The sequence below is a fragment of the Corvus hawaiiensis genome, chromosome 5 (genome assembly GCF_020740725.1).
Source record: "Corvus hawaiiensis isolate bCorHaw1 chromosome 5, bCorHaw1.pri.cur, whole genome shotgun sequence".
Lineage (NCBI taxonomy): Eukaryota > Metazoa > Chordata > Aves > Passeriformes > Corvidae > Corvus > Corvus hawaiiensis.
In genome coordinates, this window is record NC_063217.1 from 19606544 (window position 1) to 19623436 (window position 16893).

General features: G+C 37.0%; 1 protein-coding gene across 2 annotated transcripts in view; it reads left to right on the forward strand.

Annotated features, from left to right (window-relative positions):
• STIM2 (stromal interaction molecule 2) overlaps positions 1 to 8406 on the forward strand; it is a 71509-nt gene extending 63103 nt beyond the window's left edge. The window contains exons 12-13 of one of the 2 annotated variants that reach the window (XM_048304816.1): positions 138 to 286; positions 674 to 797. In XM_048304816.1, coding sequence (XP_048160773.1) covers positions 138 to 286; positions 674 to 711 — 187 coding nt within the window. In that variant the 3' untranslated portion in view covers positions 712 to 797. Of the gene's footprint in view, positions 1 to 137; positions 287 to 673 lie in introns of both variants that reach the window. The other variant, XM_048304815.1, reaches the window with a different exon arrangement.
• The last annotated feature ends 8487 nt before the right edge of the window (positions 8407 to 16893 follow it).

Below are 16893 nucleotides of genomic sequence, written 5' to 3' on the forward strand. Positions count from 1 at the left end.
ACAGAGTTCTTGTCTGGTATGTGTATGTAAATAGCTAGCATGTCATATACAGTTAAGTAATGTTACAATCCAGGGTGCACTGAACTAACCCTGATTCTCCATTACAATATGTTACTGGCTTTTACATCTGAAACTAGGATCAAAAGCAATGTCAGCTACTGGGCGAAGAGGAGATGGATGGTAACACAATTCTTACAGCATGTTGAGCGTGTACCTACTCTTGTTACATGGCCTCATAGGAAAAGGTTAAATTCCTTTTGGAAGGAGCAAATGAGCTTGTTGAAAGGTAGGGACACTTGTCCTGAAGAAACTTTTTGTATATGATAGGCTTAAATCTCCTTCTTTCGTTTCATAATTTTTCTGACTTCACGTGCCAGAAAGATATTTTTTTTCTTTGAAGTGATATACAAATGACTGATTCTGGGCAGATGCTGCTGCCCACAAAAGCAAGATTGCACAAACTAATTCCCTTAAGTTTAGATAATAAAATGATGTAATGCAAGTTGTAACTTAAAATGTTTAACTTAATTTTTTTTTGTTTAATTAACTACTAAGGAAAAGTGTGGGTGGTGCTTTTAGACTAATGTTATTGATTCTAAATTAATTTCCTTTCTAACTGCATGAAGGAAATTGTAGTTTCATTATATTTTCTCTTCTCTCTGCTCTGACTCAGGGAAGTACAGGAAACAGGTTCGGAATGTGACTCCTTAAATTCATCCATTGGAAGAAAACAGTCTCCTCCAGCAAGTCTTGAGATGTACCAGACAATTTCTCCTCAGAAAGTATCGCCAGAAGAATTCTCACTTGAGGAATCCTCTACGGGAGACTCCTCTTCTCTAACTGCAGATATTTCTAGGGGCTCTCCTGACTGTGTAGGCATGGCAGAAACTAAGAGCATGATCTTTAGTCCTGCAAGCAAAGTTTATAATGGAATCCTGGAGAAGTCTTGCAGCATGAACCAGCTTTCAGCTGGGATCCCAGTCCCAAAGCCTCGTCACACCTCATGTTCTTCAACCGGCAGTGATAGTAAACCCAGCCATGAAGCTGCTTCTGTCCCTAGGATAAGCAGCATCCCACAGGACCTCTACCAGAATGGTGAAAAAAGTAAAAAGCCATCAAAAATAAAAAACCTCTTTAAGAAGAAGTGTAAGTGAGGTGGGCAGAAGAAAACCTATAGTAATGTTATAAGAACTCTATTTTTTAGATCTTTAGGAATGTAATTCCATTTGAGCATTCCAGACTGGATGCCCTAATGGAATACTCTGTAGGTCACCTATATTTAATGACTGTACTGTCAACGGTCGTGCCAGCTGTCAATGAGAAATCATTAAAAAGTTCAGACAGTTTACATAAATTTCTGCCTATTTATTTCTTTATTTTTTTAGTTTGTCTTTTTCAGGTTTGTTTCTTTTTTTTTAATTAGTTTTGTTGGGCTTTTTTAAGTTTATCCATAAACTATTTTTAAGCCACTTTGGACTCCTAAGCTTTAATGGACTAGTAAGCCTTCCTGGGCTTGCCAAAGTTTCTTGTTTACTGGAGCATCTTCCTATCTTTCCATAGAACTAGGACATTTATCTACTGGACTTTAACATAAATAAAAGAAGTAGAACTAAATGAATTGCACTACTGTTTTACAGACTGGAACAGTCTCTGCAAGTGAAACTGAAAGACTTGTATTTGACTGAGAAGATGAATCTTTTCACTTTTAGATCTTTTGGGGTTTTTAAGTAGAATTTAGCATTTCTAATTGACTTGATTTCTGGAAATGGAAATGTCATGCTTTTATTATGGGAAGCTTTGTTAGATGCATTTATTATTAGAATGGTTCAAGTCCTGCTGTAAAGATCATTTTTTTCCCAGGACTTTCACTGTGATTTTAATTCACTGCAGGCTGTATGACAAACAAAAAAAAAAAAAAAAGAAAAACACAAAAAAAAGAAAAACCAGTAATTTACCAAGAGAACAGGCTCTTGATTCCTTATGCAAGATGGTTGTGAAACTTTACTGAAGACTGAAAAAAATTCACCCTTTCAAAATGAGGAGGGGGAATAGTAGCTTTTGTTTACAGATCGACAGATAATGGACATTTGGGTTGTGAAAGTTTGTACTGTGGTAAAGATAATAAATTGGAAACATTATTGTGCTTCGGAATGTTCCAATTTTAGCTGATGCTTGTTTCAGACATGTTTCAGAGGTCCTGTTAATTGAAAGGTGTCGTAGGCTACATTGCTTATGCTTACTGCTGTGTATAAGTTATATTTTTTGAATTAGCTATTATTGTCTTAATGTCCTCCTTTTGTAAGATTTCATACACTTTATTTTTGTATAGTTTGAAGATTTAGCTGTTCAGAGATGTCTGAAGTAAATGGTATAATTTTATAATGCATACTGTTATACTAACTCATAATTTTAGATATAAAGATAGATATAAAGGTGAGATGACATACTTCAGATAAAAGCAATTTTTGTGAAGCTTTTATAGGGAAAGATGAAATTACTGTGAGGTAACAAGAAAGCTTTCTTAGGGTAGCAGTAGCTAGTTCATCAAACACATCTTTTTATTTTTTTTAAACAGTTGGAGAAAAGAAATGTACTGCTTAAGCAACAGTGCCTTTTATTCAGTTTGAAAATGTTAATACTGAGCAGGAGTTTCTTCTGAGGTACATTCCAAAGAAATATTTCCTGCTCTAGTCAACACAAGCAATTTACCCAGTGATGACTAAGCAGTCTCAGATCTTCCATAGGGGTGTTCTAGTTGCCTCAGTAGCAGGTGCCACTGCCAGGGACTTGTGATTAGGAGCTCACTTCTTGCCAATATGTCTGTGATGTACTGTATGAAAGAATTATTTCACTGCCTGCCTAAATTTTTTCTAGTAAGGAGCCTTCAAAGCCTGTAGCTAATTGAAATCAAGTGATAAGTGTCTTTTCTATAATTTTCTATTTAGGTTCTACTGTACATACCCAATGTGTTAGTTCTCTCCTCAAGAAGTGGTGGTGATTTTAACAGCAGATTTGCTGTGGTTAGTGACACGGTTGAAAGAGAAGGGTTATAAAATCGGGTGGAGACCTTACATGTGCAAGTACTTTAAATGTCCTGGTACATTGGTTAATTCCTTAAGAGAACAGAAGTAATCCAAAGTTTTATTGTCTAACAGAGACTGATTGTAGGCCATCTATGCAGAAAAGCATGGGACAAATCAACTGTTTGATAAAGTCTGGAGAAGAAAAAATTGTTGGAATAGAAAATAATGAGAACATAATATTGTTCCATTATTCTCTGAATCATCAGATTGAACAGCTGTAGCTGTAGTAATCAAAATGGTCTCTTTGAACAAAGATTGTACACTCAGTACGTGGCAGACAACAAAAAGCAGCGATGAAAAAAGACTTGTGCTGAAGAATGACCTCAATGCTGAGCCTTCAAGAGCTGTGGTTTAAAGCCTGATGAAGTACTTGAACATCTACAAAGGGAACAATTACTTTTATGCTAGTAGGGAACTTATTGTGCCTCCCAAACAATGTGGAGAAGACTGCTACCAGAAAAATCTTGATGCACTTGAAGGCTAGAGCAATAATTGAGTTTAAAATAAGATCTGGGGCTGGATAGTAGATCTTGGTGTGAGATTTGAGTAACTGTGTCTCTTTCATTACCAAAAAAGGTGAAGTGGCATATTGGTACTAGAGAGTAAATATTTACACATGGAAAAAAATCTGGTACTGAGGAGTGGGAGGGCAGCACTTCTTAATTCTGATATCAAAATTGGGCAAACTCAAATGCTGAGAAGCCAAAACAGACAAATTCAGTTTTCTGTAGTAAGTATAACTAAAAAGTGAAATAGAGGAGCTATTGAACTCTTCACTGGCTGAGAGTTAAAGTGTTTAATATCTTTTAAAATAATATCTTTTAAAAAAAATTTAACTATTTTCTGGAAGTAGTATTTCATGATGTTGTACAAACAAATCAGATGAAATTATCGTAGTGATCGATTTTGTCTTCAAAATGACAAACCTTTGGAACACAGACTACTCTCAACACTCAGTGTATCACCAGGTGTCCTGTAACTTTATAGCTGCTTCTTAATAAGTGTTAGAGAACTAAAAGCTTAAATTAATACAATCAGAAGTGGTGAGTATTACATGTTGGAGCACAAACTAATTTTAAGTTAATTGAGTTTATTTATTATTATTTTGATAGGCCACTTGCATTTCTTGCCGTTTAAATTTGTCCACAGTGTAAGTGGCTTCCACTGCTCCTACTGCAGCTACTGTGGAAATTCCCGTCTTCAAATAGTTCGAGTCATTTTACTGAGGGATGTTCAGAGCACTGGCCCTAAGGTAGATCTTCACTGGCAGTTATCAAATCCAGTCTTAGTGTTGAAGTACCTGGCACATATCCACACCTAAGAAGTGACACAATTTGCCTCAAAAGGTTCTCTGTTCCGTTTCCATTTGCTAACAGCGTAACTTGAACTTGCTGGCAGTCAGTGAGTCCAGCCAGCATTCCAACCACGAGGATTCACAGGACATATCAGTCGCTTGAGACAGTCATCTAGTGTCATTAGGGATTGGTTTGTGGATTTTTTGTTTTTGGGTGTTTTTTCGCTTTTATAGCTAAAATCCATGTTCTGTTTTTAATTTTCTGGTATTTCACAAGATGAGGCTCTTTGCTTTTTAAATATTTTGTTAGAGTACTTTGTCAGGACAGCAGCTCCTTTGTGGAAATTGCCTAAAAGACTTCTCCCTAAAGAGGTTGCTGTTTAAGTTACTTGTAAAATGAAGAAGTGACAAATGTATGGTTCTATATAAAGAAAAAAAAAAATCCCAGTTCTTCCAAAACTAAACAAACCCAAACCTTTCCACAATTCTTACTAAAGCTATATGACACTTGATTACTAAAAGCCTAAAAGTTTTAGGAAGGGCATTTTCGTTGCCATGGAGAATGCTTTTGGCCAGTTTACATTGCATTTAGAGATTAAAACAGTTTGGTTGTATTTGGGTTTTTTGGTTTTTCTTTTCGGTCAGTTCCCCTCCATCCCTCATCCCCCGCAGCTCAGTGATGGACCTTAAAATTGTTCATTGACAGTTCCAGGCATATGTCAGCTTTTCTTCCCTCACTGGTACCTAGGTAGCAGATTACCCTCTACTTCCTAAGGGGCAATTTGCTGAAAGAGGAAAAATTCTCAGTCATAGTCCAAGTAGTAATGTTATAGTTCCTTGTTTGGAAGCCTAGAAGATGATGAAGCCAAGAATACTTGATTTCAGTTTTCTTATGATATTTATGGATGCCAGCTGGAGTTAGGCAATAATTTACAATTGATTGAAAGCCTAAAAAGATAAATCTAGTTGGAAATCAAAGCTTTCAAGATTTTGCCCTTTTGCTTCCCAGTATATGGGAACATGGCATGCACAGGAGGGAAGTGAGCTAATTAGTATTTCTTATACCACCAGCTCTTAGAGTTTCAGAATAGTTTCATTCCATTTCCATGATACATTGCTGGAGAGGGATTACTACCTCACCTTCATAATGTATACAACAAATTTTTTTTTTTCTCATTTAATTTCAAGCAAATTTACGAGCAGTGGAGAATGTAAATAAAATATTTTTTTAAGCCAAATAGAGGAATTACTAGTTCTTGGACCTCTTGTCTATTTGCTTATCTCCTCGTGCAATATGTTAAGTAGGGAGAACACATTTTTCTGTTCTAGTTGCTCTCACTAAAGGGGTGTGTTACTATCTCATGTTTGAATCACTGCTCCGTATTGCTTGTAGGCATTTTAATCCTGGATGTTGCATCTTCAGTGGTTTGTGGTGAAGCCCACTGTGTCTGATTGAGTCTTAAGTGCTGCTAACATTTTCTGCTAGTGACACAGATGTTGGGATAACTAATAACCAAAAATTGCCTGCAGAGTTTGGCTGCCTGACAGTGTATAAATGTTCAGGTAACCCTTCTTCGAGGTTTCAGTAGCAGTTCAAATGTGTCATACAGGTGTTCAACGGATAGTTTTTGGTTCCAGCCCAGTACAGATGGTGTTTATCTGACTCTCCACTTAGTTCTCTGTTGCATAAATAGAATGCACCAATTCATATAAATGGTAACAATAATAACCTTTAAACTGTTATTCCTGGGTGCTCTTGCATCTGGCATTGCTTAAGCAGATGGCAGTACTTACCAGTCCACTTTAAGCATTCAGAAGTAAAGTAGATTAGTGTTATCTTTTGTTTTTCTTTACAACTTTGAATCTCAAGTTTACCAAATTGTGTGTGTGTGTGTGTTCTGTGTCTTTAATGCTTCACTGAAATGAAAGTGAGAAGGTTGTTTTCTGCTTAGATGTTAAGGAAAGCACATTCAAGCAAGGTAAAAAAAATGCTGCTTGCTCATTGGAGAGGATGAAAAATATTCAGAGGTGTTAAATCTCCTCCTAAGGAGTACTCATGACTTAGATAGCTGGAGATAAAAGGTACATTCAATCTCAAGGCTTTCAGATCAGTAAATTTTTATCCAACAAAACCCCTCACTTTCTTCTTTAGGTGTACTCTTCAGGGCATTACCTTCTTATTTCTAATTTCTATTCTATTTTTCACCCAGCATTAAATTTGGTAGTTACAGTACTAACTGGAGTGATTGCCAGACCTCAGAGCAGTTTCAGATAACTTTCAGTAGCATGTCTTAATGTCAGTTTTGGTTTAATATGTGCTAAAGACGTCTGAATTAAAACTTTGTCCTTCACATTCCTTTTATTTTAATTCAACTCAGTTCTTTGTGATCCCTCTACTGTTAAAAAAATAAGCAGGTACTGATAATTGTTTAGAATACTACATTTTTTTTTTTTTTTCAGTTGGGAATTGCTAATAAATAAATGGTAAATAGTTGCCTTTTAAAGACTTGGTCTCAGTTGGATATTGTAAAAACACTGCTGTACTTCAGGGGATCTAGGTAGACCACTGCCTGGTGTAATTTGTATATGAGTGGTGAAGTTATCCTTAAATTATCCTTTGATTGTTTATTTGTGTCTTAATGGTGCACAATTATTTTCAGACTTGAATTAATTTAAAATTAAGGTCAGTATGTCCAACCCTACAAAAGTCAGTCTGCAGTTGTCAGCCATCACTCCATTCTTACAGAAATTAATGACAATCTTAAGTATTTATACTAGCTTGTTAGCTTGTTGGGTAGTAGAATGGATTCCTGTAAGTCTTCAGGTGGAAGGCAGAGAACTTCTGAAGTGAACCAGGTGTTCTGTGTTCTTTATCAGCTTTCAAATCCATCTCCCAGTAAGATGGAGTCTCCCCAGGGGAATGTAGATGTACTTACTGCTTGGAACATTGTAGTTAATTATATTTGGCTCTCTAATAACTTGCATGTGTGCTGTGCTTGCTTGCTTTTCAATAGCTGACAAAATCTATAGGAGATCTTGGGAGTTTGTCTTAAAAAATTGCTGTTAAAAAAAAAAAAAGTCTGGCAAGAGAAATCTGTCAGGCTGTGAACTGAATAGAACCAACAAAGAGACCAGCTGTTGTCTAAAAGTATTGTTTAAATAATTCCTAAAGAAATGAATTGGGTAGCACGTCTATTTTCAAATTGCTCTCCTCCAAGCAACAAATATAATTAGAATACCCTAGATTTCAGCAAGGCTGTTTGGGAGATGTCTTGCCCTGTTTTTATTTTTAATTTAAATAACATTGAGTTGTAGTGAGTGTTCAGCATATTAATGCCTGACTTAAAAGATTAGCAGAATTTGAATGACTTGCATTGTTTTGTTTTATTAGCGCTTTATGAAAATGTAGATACTTGCATAAAGCCCCTTGGATCTGGGTATGTTTTAATGACATAGCAAGAAGAGGACCAAGGCAAGTAAATATGTGCAAAATTTGAATCTTAAGATGCTTTACTGTTCTGGGAAGAGATGTTCTCCATGCAGATTCTGCTCTTCCTCTGTTTGCTCTTGGCTTCTGTTTGTTTTCGTTAGTTGAACTAAAATAAGAAACAAAGCCCTCAGACTGACTAGTTTCTGTCTCTAATATATACACTGTACTTGCTTTTAACTTCATCTATTGCATGTTGTTAATGCTGTACACAAATGCATTTGGAGTATTTCTTTGGTGTTGTACAGCATGATGCATTTCATTCCCTTTTCTAGTTTACCTCCCATTAGCTATATATTGCTTTACAACTGGAAAAAATCTGAATTTTGGGGAATTTAGTCTTGCATATAAAAATCCTTTTTTTTTTCCTTTTCTGTGAGTCTTATGAGAAATGTCCTCCTTGGAGAGTCTCAGACAGTATTTTCCTGTGTTTATTCATGTTACTTTGCTTTACTTTATAAGTGAAAATTGATTTTATTGATTTCTGATGTGTTGTTGCACTTAATGTTGAATAAATCTGACTTTCATTTTGAAAAGTGAAACTGTGTTAGTGAAAATGTTATGTAATTTTAATTGATCTTAGCCTGTTCCCTGAGTACATAAATTTTGATTTTTTTAAAAAAAATATTTTCTTGAGATAAGTTTTGTTGGTTTTGCTTAGGGTTCTGGCCAGTATTTCTTTTTCATGCTATTATTAAAGTTTGACAGCAATATTACTGGGAAAGGAAAGGTGGACAGTTTTGTATGGCAACTAGGGTGCTACAGTTAGGCTTGTAAATCCTGAGTCTTACTGCTTTTGCTTTAAAGAGCCTTTCTGAGTTTAAGTTGCGTAACATTTTGAAGATTTGGGATTTTGGGCTTGTGTTGGGGTTTTTATTTTCCCTCTTTTTTTTTTTTCCTTCTGAGCAAGCTGAAAAGCCTTTCCGAGTGACTGCTGGAATAATATGTAGCCTTGTGATTTTGAGCATGAGGATCAGTTTGAGAGCCTGTGGCTCTCTACCAGCAAAAAAAAAAAAGTCCTTGTTGTTGTTTAATATTGCTTTTAACTTGTAGCAGCTGGGAGAAGGAAGAAGCTCAAGAAGAGCTTTTTCAAAGTGGCTTCTCTTGTAACCAAAAGTCCGACATATGTGGAGATGACAAGATTGTGGTGGGGTAAATGAGTGAGTGACAACACGGGTGAACCACAGGATCAGTGTGAATTATGTTTAGAGAATTTAAATTAGTTTTTTCCAGATAAAACTGGATACTGATAATTGAATCTGTATATAAATTATTTTCAACTCTAGTTGTCTAATACAGCCCACTTCAGAAGCAATAATGTGGTGTGTGTGTGAGTTGGTCACTGGTTTCACTTCAATTTGTCCTTCCTGTTCTTTGATTAAACAGTGTTAACTGTTCATCAACGGGGAAATCATATAGGCTGGCAAAGCCTAAATCAGCATCTTCTCAGAGCTAAATTATTGGGAACCTGCTGTTAATTTCTCCTGCAAATGTTGATTTGAGCTATTACAGCATAGCTTATAAGAAATGTCTTATTTTACTGCAAGACTTGGCACCCAAGCAAGTGGAGCACAGAGCATTCTAATCCCAAAGGACATTACTGAGCTTTGGTTAATTAACAGCTTCAGCAAGCTGCCATGCAGTCAATGAAGTCAGGGTTTGATTTGTTTTTTTTTTTTTTCTGATGAACTGCTTTTGACTACAATTGAATCAAAGTCCATTGCCTTACCCTGCCAAAACTAGGCTTTTAAACTGATAGTTTTTTCAATTCCACTGGGTGATGGAATCACTTGTGAAATTCTATAGCATCGTGCTTTCCCTAAGTGAGATGGAGAATGTGAAATAGGGTTGAAATGGGACAGGTAATCTCCTGTAAGGTCCTTTGGGCATTTCGCTTTTCCTAGGCATAGAGTGTTCCTGGTTCAGTTGGTTCTGGGAGAGTTTCAGAAAGGTCTACCATATACTCCCTGATACTTTGAGTGCCTTGTAAGGATGTGCTAGGTATCCACAAACATAGCTATACAGTGGAAAATATTTCTTTATGCAATGAATTTATCTGTATTCAAAGAGAAGTTTAGCTAAATTTTCTGTCAGCTTAATGCTGCAGTACTTTTCTGTTTCAATTCTTCCTCTTCCAAGTTTCAAAGAGCAAGTTAAGTAGTTAAGTTCCAAAGGCCAGGTTTTGTCTTTATTCTTAGAGGTCTTATATTTCAGCCTGTGGCTGATCATATTCTGCAAGGCATTTCTGAACCTCATGCTAGATTTCCTGTTGTTATCTATACTACTAAACGACTCATCCTCCAGTTTTTCTCATCAGTTTTATACAGGAGATACTTAGCAATGAAGAAGTATTCCAGAAATTGTCACAATTACAGCCTGGGTGTGAAGGCAAGTGAATGCAAGTGTGGGTGAAGAAAGAGACAGGGGACAGGGGCACAGGAGAAGAAGGGGTATACCATGAATTGTTTGTACTCTGGAATGCAGGAGTCTGGAAGAATGATTGAAGGTACAAATTATGTATGAGGGAAGCTCAAACACAGACTATGTAATTGATATTATTTTGGAATTTTTTCTCCTCCCTTACTCCTGCTCTCATGAAACACATCCTTTTTTAAGGTGTAGATATAAGATTCTAAAGGGGTTGTCAATGGAAATACAGCTTTGTGGTAAAAAAAAAAAAGGTCAATTCTGCTTTCTGCTCAATCTGTAGTTGTATAAATTTTTTGTAGCAATTTTAGATATAGTTTGAGAAAGATAAATATCAGAAATAATATCTGATAGACCTCTGGAGATAAAATGTCATCTACCAGGAACACTCCAAGATAACTACCCTAAATATTTACAATGACAAAAACTCCCAGCAAACAAACCAACCAACCTCCCCCTCCTGACCCCCAAATTCCCCCAACCCTGTTGTGTTTAAAGTATTTTCTTTTTTCAGGTTGCTGTTGCCTAGTTGGAGCATACAACAGCCTGGATAACTGCAGTTTACATTGTCAGAGATTTTGAATAATTTGGAAGAAGTAGCAGAGACACAAGAAACACACAGAGTTTTGATAAAGTTGGCAAAGTTAATGTCTCTCCAGTACCTAATAAGCAAAGGGTTTCTGAATGTGGACTTTTTCTAACAAGGTTCCTCTCACTTTGAAGAGTTCTTGCATTCATGCATTTAGACATTACCTGGCCACAGATGTGCTTTAAGTCTGTAGTTTCTGCTTTGACGTATGACTTCTGATTTGTAAACAGTAAAAGTTCCAAAATTAATTTGTAAAAGTTAAATATCAATTTCAGAACCCTCAGTTTAGAAACTTCTCATAGAAAAGAATACACCCTTTAAAGACAAATTTTCTGGTATAGAATAACTAAATATAATAATTGGTTGTGTGTTGGTGATCTTGATTTCTTTCAGTCAGCTGCTCAACCCATCAGTCCCAGCATCTCCTTTGACATGAAGTTATGTTTTGTAGTGAATCTGACTTTTGTCTTGTGTAATGCAATGCAAAGTTTCTGCAGTGCAGTGTATGGTCTTCAATGGACTTCTGCAGCCTCCAGTGCCTAAAGCAGGTCTGGGACAGCTCTGCTGCTTTGCTGTTGGCAATGTATCTCCTCATCCTACAGGCAAATCTAAGGCTTTTAATTTTTTTTTCAGGGTTTTTTATTGTAATTTTGCCTTTTTTGAACCTGGAATACTGCAGTCCAGGCAGGTCTGGCCAGAGCTACTGTGCATTGCTAGTGATTGATCATGTGTCTGAGAGAGCTGCTGTAGCTACTCAGTACCTTTGCTAATATTAGCCAGAGACAAATATACTAGTTGAGGCTCTGCAGGTAGTGGAGAAAATTCTCTAATTTCTACCTAAATCATGCCAATATAAATTAAGGAAAAGCCTTCAAGGAGCTCTAGTTACTGCAGTCTTGAATCAGGTTATTTTCTTGAAAAGAAAAAAGTTAGTACTATTTTATTCTGCAATGTCCCAAAATAGTGTGAATAAAAGGAAACATAGTAGTTCTTCTTAGAGGTCTGCAAACCCTTTTTTTGTGACAGTGTTCATGACATAGCAGCCAGGAATTAAGAAACTAAAAGGAGTGATGTGTTTGCATACCTGATAGGAACAGTGAAGGCACCTTGTTAGATTTTTCAGTCTTTAATTTCATTAAAGATGGAATGTGCATAAAAAAATGTACAAGAGCAATTAGATGATTAATTTTGATAATATCAACTACTTTATCCTGTAGAATGCTCTAGATGTAGTTTAGATGTCAGGAGAGAGACTTGGCAGTCTTAAGTAGAATTTGGTGTTGAGCTGCTAATCAACTTGAATTTGCACAACTTTGGGATTGGATGGGTGCAAACACAGTGATAAAGACACTTACAGTGTGGCCTGTTGTGCAAAGTAATCATTAGCTGCTTGTAATAGTAATTTCGCTTGTAAGAGCTAACTTTGCTCTTTTTGAGTCATCATATTGAGAGAGGTAATATACTCTTCAGCATTAAAGCAAGTTAAGAATAACACAAATGGGGCTCCTCCACATTTCTGATGAGACTCCTGCTGTTCAGAGCCTCATTAGTAACATTGTATGGTAATAATTTGAGAATTATTTGGAGATTCTGTGTTTTAAAAATAAAGATCCTGCCCAGAGCACTGTGAAAGGGAGCTCCACAAAAGCAGAAACTCCAGCTGGCATTTTCAGTTAAAGGCTACAGACTTCCCCATGCCTTGTTCCTGGGTGTGTAGCAGAGAATACAGTTTTGCTACTCATGGTCCCCATTTTATCTAGAGCTATTGAAATCAAGCGTAGGATCCTCAATAACACATATTCATTCCTTTCTCTAGATTATCTTAAATATGCCCTTGGCCAAAATTGTGAATAATATTTGCCCCATGCTACTTACTTGCCATACACATCTGTAGGTAAATGTGGTGTCTTTTAGTTCCAGTGATCATCTTTTCTTTTTGGCTTCTGCCAAAACCGAACTATTCTGAGATTTGTATGGAAATAATTCAGCCTTCCTTGGCACTAATTTGCTGTAACAGCAAAGGCCATTTTGGATTTGTTATCTACTGTAGTTAAGAATTCTCAAGTGTCCTATTTTCCAGGGGATCTCAGACAAACCTGTTATCAAAGCGCTAAGATTGATTTTTTTGTTGCATTACAACTAAACATTAATTTTCTTCTTTTGTTCCAGAGGGAGGAGGGGGTGTATGTTTTCCATGTCTTTAAAGACACTCTCCATCTCCAAGCACTGTGTAAATTGGCATATGTTAGATTTTGAACATCAGTGGAGAAAGCAGCACTGTAATTCACACATTTTGGTTTGACAGGTTGCAAATGTGCTAACATTCAACTTGTTGGTTACTATTGCTGCTCCTTTTCACAAAGGAAAATTAGTATTCACATTAGAGGATGACTTCTCTGCAAAGAATTACATAAACTAGGCAGACAGCTCCATTTCTTAGCTTTTTGTGAAAAAAACCTTTTACTTTTTACTCTATTCCCTGTCTGGGAGAAGTCAGACATTGATTTGAATGGAAAGGCTTGGAAAATAAACAACTAGTTCCCTCACTTTAGGTGCAGCCTGAACGCTGCCGAAACATTGGCGGTTTCCTGTTTTTTTTCTTCAGGGTCTTGCACTAGTGAGTGACTGTTTCAGCGCTGTGCTTATGACACAGTACATTCACAATTTTCCTAATGAAGATTTAGGGAAATCTGTGTGTCCTACTGGGATGCTTTTCTATATAAGAAGAGAGGGGATTGCAGCAGAAAGGGACACCTGCTTTGATCTGTACTGTACTGTAGGGTGTAATTGGAGCAATGGACAATTTGGGGGACAGAGAATAATAGAAATGGCAGGAATTCAAAGATCACATTGGTATTACTTTTCAGGAAAATACTGTTGGATTGTGGATCTATAGTTGGAAGCCTCCTTGCTCCTTGAATTTTATAGCTTACTGGTATGGACACCAGAAAGATATATCAACACCTGTGGGTTTTAAGTTGGCTTAAAATACCATCCCATAAACTGGAAACACTTAAATTGTGCTCTATCAACTCACCACCATGAAATTATAGCTCATGCAAGTTAGCTTGGGAGTTTCTTCCAAATAATATTTTCCAATTAGATTATTACTAATGTTTCTGTTGCACTTCCGCCCCCCATCTCTGTTAGTATGATATGGTCAGCTTCTTGCTAAGTCCTGCTGGAAGTGCAACTAAAACCTTAATTATTGAATCTTTAATTGCACTTTCTTTCCACAACACTGTAGAACTGGGTTGTAGAAATATACAGAAAATGTCTATTGTGTATGAAAACACAAGCTGCAGTCTCACTGTGGAAGAACATAATTTATTATTACTTATATTCTGCGCTATTGCAAGTAATTTACCTGTCTTTAGAGGAAATGAGGTTGTGTGGTGTTTATTTCTCTGTTTTTTTTTTAGTGATAACACATAACAACAATGTCTTGCTCTGAACTGGGAAGAAGTTTGGTTCATGAACCTTACACAACTTTTTACAGCCCTCTTCATCTTATGTGGCTCTGGAAATAGGTGACAAAACTATAGGACTTTCAAAGCTGCTTTTAATGAACTGGTAGGACTTTGTTCTTCCTGTTTCAGGAGCCAGATAGAGCAGTCCCAGCTGAGGTTTCCCACTGCACCCCAGCTTTGTATTTGATCTGCCTAGGCTGCTGCTGGCTGTGCTTTGTGTGATTTGAGGGCTGTACCTGATAAGACTCAACCCTGAGCAGCTCAACCAGGTTCTGTCTCGATGAAGTAGCTACTGCCTAGCATGGCAATCTTCACAGTAGTGTGACAGGGGAAAAACACACCCAACAACTCCAAACCCCAAAAGCTTCCATAAAAGAAAATTGACATTGACTACTTCAAGCTCAACTTCAGCTAGTGTGTGTGTGTGTATTTTTATATGTGTATACATACATATGTATGTGTAAAATAAATAGATGGCTAAGTATTTATATAATTTCCTGCTAATACCTTAGAGCAATGAATCTTTCAAGTGAAAAATTCTGTTGTTTTGTCTATTGTCACTTTGAAATGAAAGATTTCTTTTGTCTTCTGGCTCTTCAAAGGTGAGTATCAGCAAAGGTAGTGCCTTTAGATCTTTGCTCTAATGAATGTAAGTAGATAACATAATACATTTAGCTAAGCTTCAGAAGCTGAAATCTAGTTCTCATTGTCACTTATTTGTTTTGTGACTTTTCATTAGACTGTTCAATTGTTTGGTAAAATAAAGGCAATAGTGACTGGCTTCTTGCGAGGGGTTGAATGAATGTTAAGCTTCTGTTAATTAAAAATACTATTTTGAATTCTAGATATTAGTAATTCACCAGATTAAGGGATAAATCTTCTGAGAGCTAAGCATTTTTTATTGCAAAGAGAAATGTTGATTTTCAAATCTACATTAAACTCTCCTCTGCTGCTCAAGATTCATATTTTGGACCTATTAATATTTTGGAGGGTGGGGGGTGCGGGGAGGAGTGAATGGAAAGTAAAATGAAAATCCAGGAAGGAGTATATTATAAAAAGCAGGTTTCACTTTCCTTCATCTTAAACAGGGACTTTCATAAAGTGACATGATGGGGGAATGGAAAACACAGAAGTACTGAGAATGTAAAACATAAGTAGTATGAAAACATCAAAAATACTTTCAGGAGTGTGCTCTATGTATTTCACATCTATGTTCTAGTTATTCTAAAATCCTGTATATGTTAATGGAGTACCCACAAATAGGAGAGAGGAATGTTCAAGCTTATGCCCTCATTTCTGCTCATTAGCTGACAACATTAACATAAGTATTCTGCTAAAGCATAGTTCCTGTTTCTGTAGTTTGTATTTCCATTCTTGAAGAAGCCGTGCAGCTTGTCTTAATTGGAATTCAGTGTGCTCATTGAGCCCACCTAGTGTTTCAAAAGTGTTCTGGGCTCTTACTGTGGGTGAGATGTCTGCAGGTTTAACCTGCTGGTGGATCGCAGTAGTGTGTGCGAGTGTCTGACAATCTCTGATCTCTTGCTGTATGATGAGTTTGAAACATATTGGGGGAAAGTCAGTTTCTTTTTTTAAAAAAACCATTTTATTTTATTTACATCTTATTCAGTCACCGGAACATGGATCAGAGTCACAGAACCTTTAGGATCAGAAGGAATCACGGGAGGCTGTCCAATCTAACACCCCTGCTCAGTGCAGGGTTACCTACAGCAGGTTGTCCAGGACTATATTCAGATTGGTTTTGTATATCTCCACAGATGGAGATTCCACAGTATCTCTGTGCCGGAATTGCTCCACTTTGACTATGCTGAATGTCTGTGCTGGGGAGTGCAGAAGGGTCACAGCACCTATGATGTGTATCAACACTGGAAGTATCATTTCCTCTGGCTGCTGGCTTGGCTCTGCCTAGTGCTTCCTGAATGTTTCAAGGGTGCAGAGTCATTCAATTTTGATTCCTTGTCCACGAGGATCCCCTAGCCCTGCTCTGCAGGGCTGCTTTCCTTCCATTTACCCCTCACAGCCTGTGCTGATGCGTGGGGTTATTTCTTTCCAAATACATGGCTTTAGATTTGATTTCCTGGAACTTTGTGAGGTTTCTGTTTGTTTATTTCTCCAGACTGTTGCAGTCCCTTGGAATGGCAGCAAAGCAACATAGCCATCTGGTGTATCAGCCACTCCTCCCCAACATTCGTCATCTGCAAGCTTGCTATTGGCATGCTCTATTCCATCTTTCAGTTCATTAATGAAGATGTTAAACACTACTGGCCCCAGTATCAACCTTGGATACATTAGTGATTGTCCCTCAGCCAGGCTTTGTACTGCTGATCACAGCAACCATCTGAGCCTGGCAGATCAACCAGTTTTCAACCTACTTTATTGTACATTTATCTAGTCTGTATTTTGTCACTTATCTATAAGAAAGTTATGTGAGACTGTCAAAAGCCTTTATGAAGCAAAGATAAAACATATCCATGACTCTCTTCTCACCTGCTGAGCTCATCACTTTATTGTGGAAGGTAATCAGG